The 20,476-nt window shown below is 59.5% G+C and overlaps 2 protein-coding genes across 2 annotated transcripts in view; one reads left to right on the top strand and one right to left on the bottom strand.

Moving 5' to 3' along the window:
- Positions 1–20,476, top strand: part of LOC104640441 (cytochrome P450 1A4-like) — an 87,803-nt gene that overhangs the window by 53,962 nt on the left and 13,365 nt on the right. The window lies entirely within an intron of this gene.
- CSK (C-terminal Src kinase) lies at positions 1,673–11,851 on the bottom strand. The gene is made up of 13 exons (XM_075764407.1): positions 11,754–11,851; positions 6,315–6,392; positions 5,864–5,977; positions 5,131–5,243; positions 4,589–4,808; positions 4,035–4,128; positions 3,883–3,948; positions 3,641–3,740; positions 3,388–3,478; positions 3,011–3,084; positions 2,704–2,899; positions 2,457–2,543; positions 1,673–2,307 (listed from the first exon to the last, which is right to left on the bottom strand). Exons 2-13 carry the CDS (start codon positions 6,327–6,329, stop codon positions 2,125–2,127), a joined length of 1,353 nt encoding a protein of 450 aa, XP_075620522.1. The 5' UTR covers positions 6,330–6,392; positions 11,754–11,851; the 3' UTR covers positions 1,673–2,124.

Below are 20,476 nucleotides of genomic sequence, written 5' to 3'. Positions count from 1 at the left end.
TGCCTTCATTTCCTGGGGTTCTCAAAAGGAAAAGACGGAAAGCGGAGCCGGAGAGGTGAACGACACCGCTGGGTGATGGGAATGGGTTTGTACATCACGCTAAAAATAATCCTCGTGATGGAGTCAGCGCCGGAGGGGGAGGAGGCGCGGGCAGCCCACGGATGCCGGCGAGGTCTGCCGGGGCGCGGGAGGGGGGATATGTTCGGAATTCCGCACGTCCAGGATCCGTCGGGTTGTAATTAGAGCCAGGGTAATTTGCTCCAAGCGGCGTCGAGGGAATTAAGCAGCGGGCAGTTTGGGAAATGGGAAGAGGCGAGCGATCGCTGCGGCTGGAATCGCGCTGGGAACGGCCGGGCGCTCTGGTTTCCCCGAGTTTTGATCCTTTCGGAAGAGGAAGACTCTCCGGGGCTCTCGGGGTAAAGGGGGAGGAAGGCAGGCGGGGGGGGGGGGGTTGGGATGTGGGGAAGGGGCTCGGGAAAAGCCAAAGCTCAAAGCTGGGGGGGGGGGATCCAGAGGCGGATCAAACCTCCTCCCTGACGCCTGCCCATCGCACCAAGGCGCCGGGTATTTCTCACCATTTCAAAAGCCGCGTTTCTTGCAGGCTTTGCCCGTAAACGACTTTTTAATTTTCGTAAAGCCAAAAAGTAAAGCTGCTTCATCCGGTGATGACATCCCCGTCACCCAGAACACATCGAGCCCGGCTCACCAACCAGGCAGCCGGCGAAGCCGATGCCCAGCGTGTCGTCTAACGCCGAATAATCCTCCCTTGGCCAAAAGCAATTATTTTAAATTTTTAAATTATTTTAAACGAGCCTCGCAGGCCAGACATCACCTCCACTCGACGCCCTTCAAGAGAGCAGGGACACCGCGGGGACACCTCCTTTGGGGTGGGGGGGTCCAGGATATTGGGGGGGGGGGGGCGGTCCCACCTTTAGCCCCTTGGCTGAGACAAGCGGGGCAGGGAATAAGGTCCACAAGGTCCGGGGTTCAGCCCCAAAAACACATCCCCAGCCTGGCCTAAGCATCTTCAAGCCCGGCTTAAAGCGGAGTTTTGCCATCGCTCGGCAGCTTCATCAGTGTCACAACCTCCTCGGTTCTCATAAAGGGGATGGAGCCAAGCGATTCCCAGGCTGCTCATCCCCGATACGTGGGGACCCCAAGCAGAGACTGGGGGGGGGGATGGACGGACACACGACAGACTGTCCCCACCTTATACCCTGCCAGAGCACCCCCAGGACCTTCGGGGTGCTCTGTGTGTGCGTGTCCCCAAAAAAAAGAGCTGCATCCCCCGGGAGCAGAGCCGGAGACAGAGGGACGGCGAGGCGGGACGTGCCGCGTCCGTGTGGAATGTATGGGGTTTTGTTTTGGTTTTTTTTTTTTATTACAGTTTTAATCTCACAGTCGGTAGCATTACATGAGAATAAAGCACTGGACAGGACTGGAAAAAAAGGCCTCTGGAGACAGCATGCAAACATTGCGACGAGTTTAAAGCAAAACAACCCAAAAAAAAGCGTCTCGCGGGGACGCGGCCGCGCTCTCCCAACCGGGCGGCGAGTCCAGCGTCTCCCCTTTAACCATCACTTCTGTCGTTGGGGTTTCCTTTTCGTGTGTCCGTTTCATTGGCTTATTTATTTTATTATTATTCTTCTTTTATTAACCTTCTTCTCTCTCCTTTTTTTTTTCTTTTTTTTTCTTCTTTTAATTACATTAAAAAATAAGATTCGTACTTTAGTAAAACGCCCAGCGCTCAGCTGAGCCCTGCTTGAAATAATAAAAAACAACAAAAAAAAATCTAACAAAAAAAAAAAACCCAACAAACAACAACAACAAAAATTACAAAAAAAAAAAAAAAAAAAAGAGCTTGGGAGACCAAAAAAAAAAACACCCCAAAACTTGGAGGGGAAAAAAAAAAAAAAAAAAAAAAAGACTGATTTGGAAGTTTGGAAGCGACCGGGAGAATTAGCCGGGGGTGGGGGGAAACACGCTGGGGTGCCCCCCCGGTCGCTGCCGGGGCCGGGCAGGGGGGGTGCCCACACCCCGCTCTCTCTCTGTGTGTGTGTGTGTGTCCCCCAACTCAGCGTGGGTCCCCTCCGGCTGGCGGGGCGGGCGAGCCCCCCCCCAGTCTCACAGGTAGAGCTCCTTCTCTTTGATATGCACTAGCTGTTCGCGGAGCTGGTGGAAGGACGGCCGGTGGCCGGGGTCCAGGGTCCAGCACTTCTTCATCACCTCGTAGACGACGGCGGGACAACCGTCGGGAGCATCCATCTTATAGCCCTTCTCCACGCGGGGTACCACGTCCTTCAGGGGCTGGGGGTACACGGGATGGGGTTCAGGATTTGGGGGGTGCTGGTGGGGGGGGTGTTTTTGCCATGCCCCTCCCACCTCAAATAGGGGCTGAGAGCCCCCCAAAACCCAGCCCCGAGGGAATGGGAGGGGGGTGTGTGGTCTTCACTTACGATTCTCGGATAAGGCACTCGCCCGAAGGAGTAGATTTCCCAGAGGAGGATCCCGAAGCTCCACACGTCCGACTTGGTGGAGAATTTCTGGAGGAGGGGGGGAGAAAAGCCACATGAGCGGGTTCAGGTAGGGACGGGGAGGGGGCAACAGATCTTCCCCCCCCTCAGGACAGCTGGTTTTTGGGGGGTCAGACAGAGGGAAACAGGGTTCCATCTCCCTGGACCCCCCCAACCTCTGCTCACCCACCTTTTCTCTAAGTGCTTCTGGCGCCGTCCACTTCACCGGCAGCTTCCCCGTGTCCTGCGTGGAGGAGGCTTCCTTGGTCAGCCCAAAATCGCTGACCTTGGCGATGTTGTCCTCCGAGACCAGGACGTTCCTCGCCGCCAGGTCCCGGTGGACAAAATTGTTGGCTTCCAGGTACTCCATGGCTTCACAGACATCTCTGGTTGGGGTGGGGGGAGAAGGGGGTTAGCGAGGTGGCCCCAAAACACCAGTGGGTGCAGGTCAGGGTGGTGGGCACAGCTAAGTCTCGGTGCCTTGCTGCCAGACTTACAAGGAGAACTTCAGCAGGCAGTCTGCACCGAGGACCGACCGCCCGCGCGACCGCAGGTAGTCTACTAGGCTGCCCTGGAGAGATGAAGAGAGATGGTGCCACCAGGGTCAGCATCCCACCCGCCATGCCATCCCACGTGGGGCAGGACCCTGGGATGACGTCCCTTCCACGTGGGGCAGGACCCAGAGATGATGTCCCTCCTTTGGAACCAGTGATGGGGCGATGGAACAGCACTGCCGCCCCCCCAAACACCACGGTGGTCCCAGGGAGATGTCACCCAAGCCGGGATGACCCAGTTGGGTCCCTCGGGGTGAAGCCCTGGGTGAGGGGGACACCAAAGGGGGCAGAGCGGGAGGTGCCCGGGGTGGGGGTCTCACCTTGGCCATGTACTCGGTGACGATGTAAAGGCCGCTCTTCTCCTCCACGATCACCCCCAGGAGCTGGACCAGGTTGCTGTGTCGGAGCTGCCTGCGCGGCACAGGAGGGCTCAGGGCAGGGATTTTTGGGGAGAAAGGGGGCTCCCCCAGTCCCCGCAGGGCATCGGGGACCACCCGCCTCCCCTCGTAGGGACGCGAATCGCCCCCTCCCTCGCGTTGCGTGTCTTCCCCCCCCGGCCCAGGTAACACTCACGTCATGACGGACGCTTCGGCCAGAAAGGCTTGCGCTGTGGCGTCATTTTTAATGCACTTCACGGCGACTTTGTTCCCCCGGTAATCCCCCAGCATCACGTCTGCGGGCCAGGAGAGACGGGCACGGGAGGCACCGGGAAGTGTCCTGCCCTCCCGGGGCCCCACCATCCCCCGGGGGGGGGCTGCAGAGGAGCCCCCCCCCCTCCGTTAGGGCCACCACGGTGTCGGGGACACGGGGCTCACCTCCAAATTCCCCTTTGCCAATGATCTGTAGCAACTTCAGGTCCTTCATGTTGAGGGCCCAGCCGCCTGTGAGGGAGGGGGGGGGGAAGGAAGAGTGAGGGGGTGCTGGGGGGGGTCCCCCCAGGAGCCGGGGAAAGGCCACGGCCACTCACTGCGGGAGAACTCGTCCTGCGCTGCCACCGTCCCCTCCATCACCTTCGGTTTGATGAGGCGGGTGCAGAGCCCGTCCGCGTCCGTGGTGTAATGCTGGGGGGGGGGTGAGGCGAGGGGGGAGAGCCGGGTGAGAGGCAGACCTGCCGCCGGCGTGTCACGGCCACGGGTGACGGGGTGACACCCCGGGGTGGGGGGGTCCCCGCCAAGGCGATGCCGAGCTCCGGCATCCCACCAGGTGGCAGCACGAGGCCACGGATGGGACCAGCGGGGGCTCGGGGTGGGAGGGGTCGGGTCCCTGTCCCCCCTCCTGGTCCCTCCGTCCCTCCGGCGCATCCTGCCTTGCCCATCCAGCCCCCCCCGCCCGCTTTGTCCTGCCCCCATCCCCGGGGTCTGTCCCAACCTACGGCGTCAGCAGAGAAGATCCCACCATCTCCTCAGCTCCAGACCTGCAGCCCCACAAGCTCTGACCCCTTAGCGTGTGCGTCCCCCCCCGCCGACCCCAAACCCAAGGTCCCCAAGCTGCGGACGGGAGCGGCGGCAGCTCCGACCTCACCTCCACCAGCTGCATGAGGTTTTCGAAGTAGACCTCCTCGTCGATGCTCAGCTTGCTGGAGGAGTAAATGATGCGGTAGTGCTCCACCTTGCCCTCGCAGCTGACGCACAGGGTGTAGTCCCCGGGGTAGTTGGTGCTCTCTCGCACCAGAAAAAGTCCCGTCTCGGGTGGGTACAACAGCCGCTCCGCCTGTTCCCGCGTGATCTTCCCGTGAAACCACCTGCGACGGACGGGGCGCGCAGGGGCAGGTCAAGGACCGGGGGACATGTCGGCCCGAGGGTTGGATGCCCGTGGGGCGGGGGGGGGCTGCGTTCAGGGGTGACGGGGACACGGGGCAGCCTTCATGCCTGCCTGCCAGGGGCCAGCTCGCCCCTGCTGTCCCCATCCCCTCCTCCTGGTCCCCAACCTGGGACTCGGCCCCCTCCTTGGGGGCTTCCTCCCCACACCAGCCCTGGCTCCTCCAGACTGGGAGTCACTGGTGGCTCTGGGACCGCAGCAGGGACGTGGCAATCATCCGTCCTCGGTTATCCGCAGATACTCACGGCATGAGGCTGAGCTTGATCCCAGCTTTTACTCCTTCCCGCTTCTGCACGTAGTTAGCGGGGATGATGCCCTCCCGGCCCACCTTGTTCTTCGCCTTGTACCAGTTGGGATCCTACGGAGATGTCGCCATGAGCCCGCAGCCCCCGGGGACGGCAGCGTCCCGCCGAAGAAGCCCACAGGGGTGTCAGCGCTGCACCCTGCCTTTCCCAGCCAGCTGCCTGCCTGTCCCCGAGCACCCCGGCCCCCCCTGCCTGGCTGCAGGCAGGACGGGGTGGGCAAGGGACAGTCGCAAAGGGCAATGCTGGGGCCAGCAAACCCTGATGCTGGTGGCCCCATGGAGGTCACCGTGATCCCCCCCCCCCCGCCCCCTGCGGCTGCCGGGCACCCTGGAGCCCCCCGACCCACAGCCCCTCTCTTTTCCTCCCCCGGAGCGGAGCATCGCTCCCCGATTGCGAGCGAGCCTCTCCCATCCCTCCTCCACCTCCCAGGAGGCATTCGAGAGGCTCCCATTTTGGAGAAACCTTAACTAACGGGGACGTGAATTAATTAACGCAACGCGTGGCCCGATTCCTGCCCCGCCGGCTCTGTGGGACTTCCAGCGGGACAAGGGGATCCCACCAGCACGGCAAACGCCGCATCACGGGATGCGGGGATGCTCCGGATATCCCGCTGAAATCCCGGCACGGAGGGGGGTGGCAGCAGCCCCCCGGGGGTCGGGGGTGATGGCCTTACCTTGGTGACAGCGACAATGGTAAGGACGTCTCCTTTGCTGAAGGGCAGGTCCTGCTCGGCTGTACCGTGGAAGTTGTATTTGGCGATACATTCTGTACCGGACGGCCAAACGGCCTGGTCGGAGAGAGGGGGACGGCGTCAGAGCCCGGCCGGGCACATCTCGTACCCCCAGCCCCCCCTCCCCATCCCTCTGAGCCAAACCCACTTAAACCAGCAGCAGTTTGGGGGGATTCTGGGCAGCCCTGGGAGCTCTTGATGGCGTTTTTCAGCTGGGAGTTGGGGGGGGGGCTACACAAACCCACAGGTCCCCACTGTGCTGGGCTTCTGCAGGGGCACGGGATGGGGACAAGTGTCCCCACGTCCCTCCTCAGCCCCAGGGTCACCTCGGAAGCAGACGGAGAGGTTGGAGATCCTGCTCCAACCCTGCCTCTCCTCTCCGCCCAGCGCTTACCTGCATCCCTGACATCTTCTCAGGAGGTTGGGGGGCTCGAATCTCACAGGGGGGACACGTCACTTGGTACCATGAGACCTGCAAGGAGAAAGGACGACTGAGAGCCGGGCACGGCAGGGAGAGCTCTGGAAGGACGGTGCACAAGGAGCAGCCCCCCCCCCAAAGGATGCTCCCCGGGCCACGCGAACATCGCTTCTACCACCACCAAGGGAGCAGGGCCTGTCCGAGGCGCTGCTTCCAAAACGTCCCCAAACCTGATGTGAAAGTGGAACCTCCGGGTCCCCTCAGCCTCCCCCCCCCGCCACCCCCAGCAGTCAGGGACCGGATCGACGCGGTGCTGCTCGCCCGGATTATGAGGAATTTACACGGACACGGCCCAAGGCAGCACCAATGGGGAAACTGAGGCACGGGGCGGCGAGGGGATCCAGCCAGCATCCCGGTCCCCTCCCCGGCAGCCGGAGCCCCGCTCTCCCACGGTGCCTGGTGACCCACGTGTGGAAACATCCAGCCCTGGGAACTTCCCAGCCTCGGGATCCGAAAGAAATAAAAGAAATCTATTTCCTGCAGGATAAAACCCATCGGCACTCCGGGACATGGGAGCTCCCGTCGGCTCCTAAATCCCAGGGGGATGCGCTAACCGGGGGTGCTGTGCTCCCCTTCGGCAGCGCCCCGAGGCCCCGGGCTGGGTCGCATCCTGCCCCGTTGCGTGGGAGTGGAACAAACCCGGCTTTATTCTCGCTGCTTCGACCCCAGGGAAGAGATGAAGTCACCGGTCCCGGCGTCAAACCCGGCTTTCTTAGGCCAGGACGTCGGGGTCGCGCCGGGCTGGGGGGTGGCGGGGGGCACGGAGCGGGATGAAGGCAGGGCATCCCTGCCTGCGAGTACCCCCCCCCCCCAAAAAAAACCCCCAACAAACCCCAAAACCCAACCCACCAGGGTATTTATTAATTCATCATATCGATTCGGAGCAATCAGCGGCCACCGCTCCCCAGCCCTGCTGTCAGCAGCTCAAAATACTTTGGGAAGGAGGAACCGAAACGAGGGGCGGGCAAGGCCAGAAGAGACGGGAGGAGGAAGAAGATAAGGGGCAGAACCACGGGGAGGAAGAGAGCGGGTGCAAATGCGGCCCCGTTTCCACCGCAGCCGTGCCCGGACCCCTCCGGAAAAGGCGTCACGCTGCCACCACCTCCCTCACCTTCCCCCGAAGCGGGGACACGCCGCAAGTTGGTTTATTTTTGGCATCGGAGGGGAGAAATCGAGGCTCGGATGCTTAAGGACAGAGATTGGGGATCTGAAGCTGAGAGCTGGGGTTTCCAGCGAAGCCCGTCACCGCAGCGTCTGGGCCCCGCGTCTCGGGTCGGTTTTCACGCTGATTTTTGGTTAAATTCTGAAATTTACACCTGGCGCGGAGCAAAAAAAAAATTACAGCAAAGGGTCCCGGATAGCGCCAGGCTGAAACGCAGCCCAAGAAAAATAGGGAATAAACTACGTCCGCAGAGGGATTCGGATAAAGTCCGGAAGGAGCTGGTTTAAGAAGAGCTGTCCCTGCGTCGGGAATTTCCCATCACCGGGGTTTTCAGCCCTGTTGCCCATCCGGCACCCCACGGGGACGCCAAGCAGGAGCTGACCCCGGGTGCTGCTCATCCCCAAAGCGCCGAGTCAGCGCTTCCCACCGCCCGGGCACCTCTATTTTAAAATAACCGAAGGAGAAAAAGCAACAGGAGGGAGGTTTCATCCCAGATGGAAAAATCCCAGAGGCGGGTCGGGATGCCGAGGAGCATCACCTGGAAGGGATGCTCACGGGTCCGTCCCGGGACTGCAAGCCCACCTCGATGTTGGAAAAGCCATTTTCCATCCCGAAGCGAGAGCTGGATCTTTCCAGTCCCGAAGGCCGGTTGTTTAGGCTTTCAGCTCACGAATGTCACCGGCATTTATATTTTATAAATGCAGAGAGGATACAAAATTTATAGCCTGCCTCTGGGCTTTTCAGCCTTTATAAAGATTTCCCCCACCGCTTTTAAAAAGGAAACTGTCCCAGCACACCCTGCCAAGAGGAACACGCTCCCGCCGGTTCCCGGCATTTTTACCTTCCCGGATCGCGGACATTCGTGACATCAGACGGTGGCATTGTTATAAATATAGCACAAGAAATTTGCTTATCGGTTTGATAGGGGGAGGCGGTTAATGGCACCGGGAACTGCCCTTTGCAGAGCTCCTGATGCTCCCTTTCTGCATTTCGGCGCAGACCTTCCTCCTCCCAAGGGCAACTTTGAAGCAGCAGCTTGATTTACTATTATTATTACTAGTTTTTTAATCGTTACCTAATTTCTGCCTCAAAGCCGAGGCTTTCCGAAGAGGAGGAAACCGCACGCCCCCTGAAAAGCGCTGAGCCGTGGGGCCGCTGCCAACCGGCCCCCCGAAAGGCACCGCTGCCTGCGGTGGCCTCATGTGACAGCCGTCGGTTCCTGCCGAGCGCGTCACCCGTCGTCACCCAGGCTGGCCCCAACCTCGTGCCCGCGTTCGCTTCCGCCGTCAGGGTTTATCCCTACGGGATGCCGAGTTGGGAGAAGGATGCGGTGATGCCAGCATGGATTCAGAGCCTTAAAGGCAGCATCCCCCTGCTTTCTCCAACGGGATAACACCGGCATCGCCCCTTCTCTCCTAAAGCAGAGGCGTTTCCCCAAGGAGGATGCGTAGCAGCAGAAGTCAGCTTGAAAAAAATAAATGATAATTAAAAAATAATAATAAAAAAAAATAGCCAGGGAGCAGCCCAATCGCTTCAGCAGGGCCAAGCACCAGGTTTGGCTCTCTCCAGCCCTGCCAGGCGAGGGTTTCGCCTTCCCTGGAAACTCCCCATCCCCAAAGAGGGACGCGGGGAAGGAGCCGGGGCACGCAGGGGAACCCACCGACCTTTTCGTCGCCAAAACCCGCCTCCGTTTGTTCCCCTCCATCCCGAGTACATCCCTTCGAGCCGCTCTGCCCGGGCAGCCTGGTGAGGAACCTCAGCCCGACGCCGCACCCCGAGAACGGTTGGGGTACGTGCTGGTCCCCACCGCATCCCTTCCAGCCTTGCTCCCGGATTTCCCTCCGGGAAGCCCAGCTCGGCAGCCAAGAGATGGGGAAGGCAGGCAGATCCCTTTGCCACCCTGATAATCCAAAGGGCACCAGGGAAACAAGCCGGGGCACGGGGAGGGGGGAAAACCTTTTTTTTTTTTTTTTCCCCTCGTTAATCACCAGCATTTCCTTCTCCTGCCAAAATTGTGCCGGGCCAAACGCGCAGCCAGGCCGGAATTGACGCCTGCGGAGAGAATTTGGGACCCCCAGACCGAAAAGCACCGGCAGCACAGGATGGGTTGGAGAGGGGGGAAGACGTCGCGTTTCCATTTCAAACCCAATTAGCCGGAGGAAGACGGGGTGCAGACCCTGCCCAGCACCAGCTAAGGCCGACTCTATTTTAAATAAAGTTTAGTCATAGACGGTAGGAAAGCATCAGTCCCGTCAGAAATCGGCGCAAGGGCACCATCCGCATCCACCCCGCTCACCCTCGCCAAAACATCTCCCAACGCTCAACAACCCCAGTTTCTTTAAACTTCAAAAAAAAACCAAAAAAAAAACCTAAAACCCAAAATTAAAAAAAAAAAAAACACAAACCAACCAGACAACATCCTCACTCTCTCCAAAAGATCTTATCGCCTGTTATTACAAGTAACACCTACGATCACTATAATCGAAAGAAAAACGCTCCTTTATCTCATCAGCGAGCTGGCTGCGCTCGCGGGGAAGGTTTTGCTGCTGCTGCCCCGACCCAGCGCTCGGCTGCGTGCCCCGTCGTCGGGGGGAAAAGGGGAGGGGGGGAGTGTCTTCCTTTTTTTTTTCCTTTGGGGGGGGGGTGGTGGTGGTGTTTTTTGCTTTTTTTTCTTCTTTTACAAAGAAAAAAGAGAAGATGCTGCTGTTCAGACCACAAAAGGCGTCTGGGGGATAGTCAGAGGCAGGTGGAGGCCTGGAGAGATGCTGCTCCCGGCCTCCCCATCGCGAAGGGGCTTTCCTGGTCCTTCTCTTGCCTACAAAAAAACCTCATCAGGGTGATTTTTCCCCCCCCCACCACACACACACAGACCTCATTACCCCATAAATAGCCCTGGCATCCCGTTCCCGGGTCCCGGAGGGTGTCAGGGCATCCCCGGGGACGGTAACGTGGCGCGGTGAGGAGCGGCTGCCGGTGAAGCTGCTTGGGGCACGCCGGGATGCGGTCGAAAGGTTTTTTTGCAAACACCCACCCGTAACCGAAACGATGGCGCGGGGAGGCAGCGGTTGAGGGCAAAACGCCCTCCAAACTCCCCGGCTTCACGGGGACGGCATCCCCGGGGGCTTATCCCGGTGCCGCTCCCCACGGCGAGGCTTCGCTTCGTTGCTACTGTCCCGCCGGTGCTCAGCGAGGGATGGGGACCCCCCTTCTCCCAGGGATGCTCCCGAAACCTCCTGCATCCCTCCACGGACCTCTCCGGTCACTGCCGGCATCGGGATGGGCTCCTGCGTGGGGCTGGTGGGAACAAACCCCATGGGAGTCTGGGGGGGGGCCAAGAGCCCCTCTGTCCCGGGAGGAAGGCAGCCATCCTCCCCCTCCCCGTCCCTTGCACCTTTTGATTTTAATTTTTTTTTTTTTTTTGACTTCCCCCCCCCCCCCCGCACGATGGCACGGCCCCTTTCGCTCTCGATAAACGTACGAGCAACAGCCACGGCTATAAATAACACGTCACCGCCTTATTGACCAAAAATTAATTAAATAAATAAATAAAGGGGAGGGGGAGGGGGGGGAGGCAAATTTTTAAAAAATTGCTGCCAGCCCCTTTTGACGCCCGGACCGAGCTCCGTCCTTCCGCCCCAACCGTTCTCAAAATCCCCGCCAGCGGCTCGGGGCTCGGCCTCGCAGCACCGAAACGGCCCCGGCCTTTGTATGGGATGGAGATGGAGCCCGGGGAGGGGGGGGGGTGTAAAGAGACGGCAGCCCCCTTCCTGGGTAGCGGGTTTAGGGGTGATACCACAGCCCCCCTCCCCACACAGCACCCCCCACACCCTCCCCCCCCAAAGGACGAGGGGATGCTGCTGGGCTCCACGGCTCCCCGAGGGCAGGATGCGGCCCCCCCCGGTGATGGGCTCCCTGGGGACAGTGGCTGAGCGGGAGCAGAGGCGGCCCGTGATGGGGTCACCCCCCCCCCCCCAAGTCAAGCGGCACGGAGGCGCCCGCCCCCCCCCCCGTCCCCCCCCATTGTCTGGGCTCCCGGCCCCTCTCCCCCCCCCGCGGCGGGGGCGCGTCCCCAAACACGAGTGGATACGGGCTGGGAGGGAGGGCGGCGTGGGCGAGCACCCCCCCCCCCGCTATGTCTCCCCGCGTGTGTCCCCCCCCCTTCCCCCGGGCAGCGGGGGGGCTCCGGTACTCACCTCCCTCCGGGCAGGGGGCTCAGCCCGCCGCCGGCTGCTCCATGCGGCGCTGCCGGGGGCCTCCGGGCTCGGCTGGGCCGGCGGGGACGGGGAGGGGGGGGGGGAACCGCGGGGCGGGGGGGGGGCGGAAGGGGCGGAGGAAGCCGGAGCAGCCGGAGCAGCAGCCGCCGCCGCCCGGCGGGGCCGAACCCGGTGCGGCGGGAAAGCGGGGTGAAGGGGGGGGTGAGGGAGGGGAGAGAGGGGGGGGAACGGCGCGTCCGCCGCCCACCTCAGGCCGGGCGAGGGGCGCGGGGTCCCCCCCTGAGGCGGCGGGGCCTGCTGGAAGGAAGCGGCGCCCGGAATCGGAACGCGCCTGCGCCGGCACGGCTCGGCTCGGCACGGCTCGGCCCGGCGGGGCTCGGCTCGGAACGGCTCGGAACGGCTCGGAACGGCTCGGAAGGAACGGCGCGGGGCCGCCACCTGCCGGGGCGCACCGGCACCCCGCCACCGGGACCCGAACCGCGCTGCCCCCCCCCCCCCCAACACCCCCCCCCTGCAGCCGGGTCCCCCGGCGTGGGCAGCGGTGGGTGCTCGCTGGCTGCTCGCGTGGGCGCTAAATACTACTACAATCGTACTAAAATCGTACTTGAATCATACCGGATCATACTAAAATCGTGCTAAATCGTATGCAATCATACCAAAATCATACTAAAATCGTGCTAAATCATACTAAAATCGTGCTAAATCATACTAAAATCGTACTAAATCATACTAAAATCGTGGTAAATCATACTAAAATTACACTAAAATCGTACTAAATCATACTCCAACCATACTAAATCATACTCCAACCGTACTAAATCACACTGAATCATACTAAAGTAATACTAAAATAACACTAAATCATGCTAAAATAATATGAAACCACTAATAAATCAATAATAATAAAAAAATGAATAATAATAAGCCAATAATGTGCAACAAAATAGCTGAATAATACTAAAATAATACTAAAATAATACTAAACCAGTAACAGAATAATAAAATAATAACATTGTAATAAAACAATAAGATAATAAGCAACAGTAATAATAGAATACAATATAATAGAATGTAGTATATAACATCTAGATGATCTTCGAGGTCCCTTCCAGCCCGGCCCGTTCCACCACTCCATCCCATCGATAATAAAAGTGATGATGACGATGACGCTATGGCGACGCTCGTCATCGCCCTCACCCCCGGGTGGGGGTCCCGGGTGCAGCGAGGTGGACGGAGAGGCGGGGAGGGGGGGGGAGCCCCGGGTTGCCCGCCGGCCCCCTCCCTCCCTGGCTGCAGCATCTCAGCGTCGGTTGGAGGCGTGGGAGGGATGGCAGCCCCCCCCCCCCCGCTGCAGGCAGCTGCCCGCGCCTTGGCCTGCCCGCGCACGCGTTTTTGGGTGTCAGGGTGTGTTCCGGCAAGCCAACGGGAGGGAAGGAGGGATGGGAGAGAGGAAACGGCGTTCGGGCGTCCTGGCACGTTGCTGTACCCGCCGCCATGCCGATCCCGTGGGATGGGTATCCGTCCCGCCGGGAAGGGTGCAGGCTCACGGGTGCGGCGCTGACCCGGCGGCGGGTCCGGCAGGGACCGGAGACGCCCCCGCCCCCCTTCTTTCCACCGAGAGGCCGCACTTGCCGCAGGGCCGCCGTCGCGCCGAAGCACGATGGTGCCTCGCCGACACCGAGGTGGTTGTCACTTCCTGCCCCGGCGCTGCCGCGGCCATGTACGGCGAAGCAGGAAGCCCGGGCACCGGGTCTCCCTCTGCTTTTCGGCTACCCCTCGCTTCTCCCCGTGCTTCGGCATCCCCCCGACCAGGTATCGGTGACCAGAAACCAGTCGGGGCCGGGGAGGGGGGAACGACGCCAGCAGCTCGGCTGGCCCAGGGAGGCTCTGAAGAATGCCGTTGCGTGGGAAGAGATTGCGGCCGACTTCCCTGCATTGAGCGTGATACCCCCAAGGATGTTGGCGGGGGGGGGGGGGGGGCAGCAGGAACCCTTCCCACCCACCTCCACCCCCGTCCTACGAGATAAGGGACCTCGACGGCTCGGAAAACGTGCCCGAGTCCCGGAGGGAACGATGCTCTCCCTGGGATGAGGGGACCGGGACGAGGTGATGGAGCTTATTTTTAGGGAGCACATCCTTGCTCTTACAGCGCGTGGCAAAGAGCCTGGGACCCGTTGCTGGAGCGGGGCACCCCGGGGCCTTCGCGGCCCCGAACTTCCCCCGCGGCCTGGCAGGTCCGTTCGGCGTCGGGCTCGTCCCCGCGCGGCGCCCGAGCAGAGCCGTCCTGGGAGGAAACGAAACCAGCTCGTGCATCTGTTTGCACCCGAAACGCACCCGCAAGCCCAAACCCACCCACGCGTGCATCAGTGCACCCACCCCGGGGCTCGCACGCGCCTCAACGCACCCGCGCGCGCTCACGAGCGCAGACGGGCGTGCAAGCGTGCATGAGCGGTGCGTGCATGCGCACGCCGACGCCGGCTGCACGCCCGAACCCGGCATCGTTATCCTCTTCTCGGAGTAAAGACGCAGCCCACCGGGCTGCCTGCGGCTCGGGACCAGAGCGCTGCCTGCTCCTGCCTGCCCCTCTCCCTGCCAGATCTCACCTGCCAGCAGCCCCGCCGGCTGTCCCCATCACCCGGGTGGGCTGCACCCACGGGTGACACGGCCACGGGGAACAGAGACTGAGGAGAAGGAGGGTGAGAGTCAGGTTCTTCCCTCCAGGTGTTTCCATCAGGAGGTGGGAATTTGGAAGGGATTTTTTCGTGCGGCAGTAACTGGGAGTCCAGAAAGACCCTGCCTTGCGGGAGCCCCCCCTCTCCGGGGCTGGGGAGCAGCACGGGGCTGGTGGCTCTCAGCTCTCGGATGAAAAGACCAAGCGTGAACCCAGCCCGGCGTGGAATCGTGCCCTGTCCCAGGTTTTCCCGGTCCATCAGACTTAGGAAGAGGGAAATACCCCGACGACCGCACGGCCACGAATGCTCAAAGCTGCCGTTGGGGTTTTTTTTTTTTTTCCCCTCTGAAGGTCCGTCCCTGAAGAGCAGCTTGTCCCACCAGCATCCCCGGGGTCACACAGACGATGGTGGCTGCGGCTGGGCCGTGCAGGAGACCCGGAGGAGATTCCTCCAGGGGCAGCTCACTGCAGTGTCCCGGTTGGGATTTCTCCTGGGAAGGGTCTTGGCTTGTGGGTGAGCGATGCCCTGGCCGGAGGGCAGGGAAGGAAGGATTCGGCTACACCAAACGTGAGCAGCCATCTCCTTTTCTTGCACCAGGAGAGGGGGCCCTTCAGCTGGTGGGAATCAGCAGGAAAAGGGAAAATAATAGAAAGGAAAAAAAAAAAAAAGCAACAGAATAAAATTCTGACCGGGTAATATTCCTTTGCTCGAGGGAGCAAAGCACGGGCGATCGCCCGCCCTGTCGAGCTGCCGCTTCTCTGCACCCCCTGGCTGGTTTAGTCCCTGCTGGGCAGCGGGTTTGGTGCCTCCGAGGGATTCAGGCCGAGAAGTGGTGGGCAGGGAAAAGGGGAGGTTGCTGCCTTGGATGTACTAGACAGCGGAGAATCCACAGGTGGTGGGAACATGGGAGGAAAGCCGGCATGAAAGCTCCCGGCTCATTCGATCCTGGAGAATTCACCTCCGAGCTGATAAAACCCCCCCGAAGGGAACCGGGTTTGGCTGGTTCTGCAGCTCCCAGAGCTGCAGGGGGACGTGGGATGCTCTGCGGGGGGGGGGGGGGGGGGGGGGTGGTCCCCTATAGATTCCCCTCCCCAAATGTGTCTCCCCCCAAAACCCCCCCCCCGAGCGGGGGTAAAACCCCTCGCTCCTCCGTGCTCAGCAGCGAAAGGCGCTGGTGGAGCTGCTGCGACGGATGCCACGGGAGGGCGTTCATGTCCCAAACCCCAGCGAGAGGGGACGAAAATACTTCGGTGAATTAGGATCCTGCACCCCAACACACACCCATACACACCCCCCCCCCAGCCCTGGCAGCCAGCCCTGGCTCTCAGGGGGCTTCTCCTCCCCCCCGCCCCCCGAAAGCCCTTTGGGTGCTGCACCCAAGAGGGCAGCGCCCTTCCAAAGGCTCTCCTCGTTTCCAGGGTGGTTTGGGTTAAAGCAGAAGGGGAGCGGGTTGGGGACGCTGCTTCTCAGCGGGTGGCTTTTCACCTCCGGCGTGGGATCGGGGGGGAGATGAGACCCCCCCACACCCCCTCCCCAAATCTACCCGTGCTCTGCGGTAGGTGCTACCCCGCCACCGGCAGACCCAGCGCCAGCTTTGGGGACATACAGGTGACCGCCAGCCCTGGGCGCATCCCGGCTGTCCGGCCCGCATCCTGCTGCCGAGGTTGGGTTTGAGGAGCATCCGAAATCCCGGAGGCTTTTGGCTCACGCTGCCAGTGCTTGCAGGACCTGGTGGTCCCCAGCTCCGCAGGGATGTGTCTCCGGGGCTGCTCACGAGCCCTGGAGTCCCCTGCCCCCCTCTTTTCCTTCACCCCCATGGAAAATCGTGCCCATGCCCATGCCGGGGTGGGGGCACAGCCGGATTTGCGGCAATTCCCAGGAGCCTGCAATTTTTTTCCTCCAGCTTTGCGTGCAGGGAGCGGTTATCTCTGCATCTCTATTGTTTCCTTCTTAACCCGGGGACAAACTCCATCCTTACCCGCTTTCATGTTCTCCGATTAATAGGTACCTTGTAGCTGTAACGACGCAGGGCAATCGATCAGCCCAAACGCTGTCTGCTTTCCAGAGGGAAGAGGGAGGTGAGGGGTCGGAGGAGGAAGCAGCGTTCACGCTGATTTGGGAGCCCACAGGACACAGGGACAGAGCCACGTACCAGGTTTAATGTGTTGGCTCAAGCTCTCCTCCATCCACAGGTCCAGCCTGGGTCAAGCAGAGGACCAGCATCTTCTCCAACCCACCGCAGAAGGAAACTTCACCTGGGGAAGGTCCCACCAGCTCCAGCGTGCTCAGTCTTGGAGGCTGAGCCGAGATTTTCTCCCCCAAAAGGCAGAAACCAGCCATCACCTCCGCTCAGAGGATTGCATGCCACCAGCTCAGTGTCCTCAAAACCCCTGGCAGAAAGAAAGCACGCGTGGCTCAGAAATAGAGTTTAAGGTGCCATTCAGAGCTTTATTTTAAGCTCTAGGGCATCAAGGGGTGATATTTTTGATGCCAAGGGACTGTCACCAGCGTTGGGGTCAGGCAGCCAAAAGGAGACACCCAAGGGTTAATCCCCAAGGGGAGATGATTCCCGATAACAGATCTCACGGGAGAATAAACAAACAACCAAAGGAAAGAAGTTAGAAATACAGGATGCGCTTTTAATGAGGAGGGTCGTTAAGCGTTGGAGCAACTCCCCTCTTCCTTCCACCTGGCAGGAAGAGCCACAAGTGGTTTCTCTAGCTGGCTTAGGGGCTTTCATGGCGAGGAGATGCCACCGCCCTGAACGCCAGCACCAGGCAGGTGTCTCGGCTGGAAGGAGAAGGTGTGCGGCTGCCTGGACCTTTCCCTGCCGGAATGAGGGAGCTGGGAGCGTCCCCCGCTTTGGAAGCGGAGCCGGAGCCCAGCTGCCATGGCTGGTCTGGTGACTCATTTTAAAACCGACAATAAAAGCAATTGGCCGTAGGGTGATAAAAGCTCCCCTGGCTTATCACCGTCCCAGTAACAAAATCAGGGCACTTGCAAGCTACCTGGGGAGTAATGGGAGGGTTTAATTGAGGAAGATCGTTAGGGGAAAGACAAGGATAGGGCAGGCGAGTCCCTTACCTACTGTGAGCAATTGGGGCTTTCATGGCAATGATGGATGGATTTGTTCATCGGGAGGCAACGGGGAAGAGGAGGCAGTGAAGAGCTGCTGAGATCCTGCACCCCCAAAGGGAGCAGGGTGCCCCCGTCCCTGGGTGGGGGGAGTCTGGGGGTGCAGCTCTGCTCCAGAGCAAAGAGCGGTGCAGAGCTGGGGTACCTTGACTGATGCTCAGACCATGATCGCTGTTCTCCTCCTTGCATGCTGGGGGCTGCCAAGACACCGGGCAGAGAAAACATCTGGTGAAGGAGCCTGCTCGGCTTTGATGTCCCAACCGTGTTGTCCGGGAGCAGGCAGGGTGCCTGGGCTTGGGATCAGGGTGGCTGGGATTGAGGGGACAGTTTGATTGCAGCATCCCCGGCAAGAAAAGCGGGACCTCACCTGGGGTCACTAGGCGGCTGAACGGGCCAGGATGTCCAAGGAGATGTGTGCGTGCAGGGACATCAGACCAGGGTCTCAGCGGGGTCTTCCCGCCTGTGCAAGCTGCCCAGAAAGGTCTCCTGCAGCTGCATGGGATGTCTCTGTTGGCATCAAGGAGAGGGAGAGATGCCAAATGAAGACAGGGCTTTATGAAGCGGGGCGTTTCGCCTCCGACACCGTGAAGAGAAGGGCTGTGTGGGGAAGGATACCCGCCTGCCCATTTCTCTCCCATCGAGCCTCTTCCCCTGCCCTTCTCCATCCTGAGGCTGGGGTGACTTTTTCTCCCAGGTCTTTGGTCTCCAATGCCCAGGCTCTGCCCGAGGAAGACCGGCAGCTGTGTCCCCCGGGGAGGCAATCGGCCCTTGGTAAATGCATCTTGGGCAGACCTTCCACCAGCAAGGGGCTGTTTCACCTCAGTAACGTTAATATTAATCTGCTTATCTGCCCCGGGGCTATAAAACACTCATCTCCAATGGGAAAAAAATTTTTTTTCCCCACTGTTCTTTCTTTATATCTGCTCTGGCTTATTGCGGGCCTTATCAGCAGACACAGCCAGACTTCAGGCAAAGAGAGTCACGCAATGGCTCCAGCAAACGGGGCCTCCTGTCCTACACCAGCATCGGCATCGCGTGTTCCCACTGCAGCTGGAGTCACCGGGCCAAGTCCATGAGAGCTTCTCCACCCCACGGGGATGGCGTGACACGCTGCTGCTGAGGTCCCGGCGGTCCCGCTGCTCTTCTGAATCACCAAGTTAGGAACCGAGAGACCCAGGTCCGTGTCCCGGCTGATCCCACCTTCCTCTGCAGTAGATGAATGCCGGCTTTGGGATGTCCCTTGTGGAAAGGTGGTTCATGACTCTATTGCCTTGACCTATGGCCCTTGTCATAGGTAGGGGAGATGTTATTTGGCTGACGGACGTCATGGGCTGGCCTAAAACATCCTTCCACTTTTCCTCCAAGGCATCCGATAGCCTGCAGCTTAAACCGCAGTTTGGATCTCCCAGTCCTCACCCTTGCTCTTCCTGCAATATTGGGATTATGACATTAGGTGGTGAAGACAAAGCCAGCGTGACATGGAGCGAGGCTGCTCGGGCTGGTTCAATGAATTCGGGTGCATCTGAGGCTGTATCGTCTCAATGTTTCATCAGAAATTGTTGACCAGGCAGGACCTGGACATATAGACGCAAAGAGTTACTCCTTTTCATTCAGGCCTGTTTAGCGGGTCTGAACACCTCCCTGCTCTTGCCGGAATCTCCCTGAAGTCTTGGGCAATCAGCTTCCCCGTTTTCTTCCCCAGCAAACTCTTTCGTCTATGTCTCTTCTTGGAAGTTTTTGTGCAACGCGTGATGAGTGATTGGTGTTCGGACCTGAAAGGAGCTCTCATTGGTCAGGGTCTAAGCTACGGCTGAGCAGATACCACCCATGGGAAGAGATTCAAGAGCGGTGCGTGTTGCACCGGATGGTTATACTTGTTCCTGTATCGTTGCTTGCCAGGTACTGGGTTGGCTAAGATGTCTTTGTGTGCAAGTTGAAGAAAAGGAGGCATCTGGCTCTGCTGGCACGGGTTGACTGGCAGCCAATGTAAACCCTTGGGTTTGAGTTGGAGAAAGTCCTGTTCTCCTTCTCTGCCCCGTTGCGAAAACACCCTTGCTCCAGCCCAGAATACCAGCAGCGTGGCTTTCCCAACAGCAAGGGGTAAAGGTATCCTTCCTTGTCTCCTTCAGGGCCAGCAGTGACCATGGAGAACGAGGCTTAAGGTGGCTGAAGTTCTCCAACACACTGGTCCCTCCAGAGGTGCTTTGCTCCAGCCCTGTTCATTTGAAGAATCCCTCTCATTTTTCTGAAGAAAGTACTCTGAGCAGCAGGAGAACCCCCCCGGTGATGGATTCTCAAAGAGGCACTAAAGTGCTTTGAGCTCCTTTATGGACAAAGATAAACCTCTCCTGAATGGGATCTTCAAGCAACATGACAAGTCAGACAGACAATTAAAAACATAGTGTAGAAACAGGGGAACAGGCTGTCCTTAGAGGACTTGGAGAAGTATTAGTGTTTTTCCAAGATTTCCAAGGGTTGTTTTTTTTCCCCTGCAGACACATCTACAAGTGAAGGTAAATTTCAATCAGTGAAAATTTGTCCTCTGATTAGTCCAGAAATAGTGATACTGGCTGGACCTCAGTAACATCATCCTCATCTCCACCAAAGCTTTGGGCATCACTTCAGCCAAGATCTTAAACAACGATGGAGGCGGTGGGAATATGGCATGGGTTGGCTGTCCTTCAGCTATCCAAGAGTATTCTAAAAGAGTACAGCCCCATGGTATGCAGACGGTCTGGTTTTGGGTATGTTCCCTTTCCCTCTAGCAGAAGACAGTTCACACACCCTATAAATGTGCTTTGTGCTGCGAAGAATAGATGTGATGGAATATCCAACATTTGATGGAATATCTAACACTAGAAATGCTGGAAAATGAAAAAGGCAAGAAATGCTACA

This window comes from Balearica regulorum, chromosome 12 (genome assembly GCF_011004875.1).
Source record: "Balearica regulorum gibbericeps isolate bBalReg1 chromosome 12, bBalReg1.pri, whole genome shotgun sequence".
Lineage (NCBI taxonomy): Eukaryota > Metazoa > Chordata > Aves > Gruiformes > Gruidae > Balearica > Balearica regulorum.
Note: the sequence above shows the minus strand (reverse complement) of the source record. Positions and strands in the feature narration are given on the sequence as shown.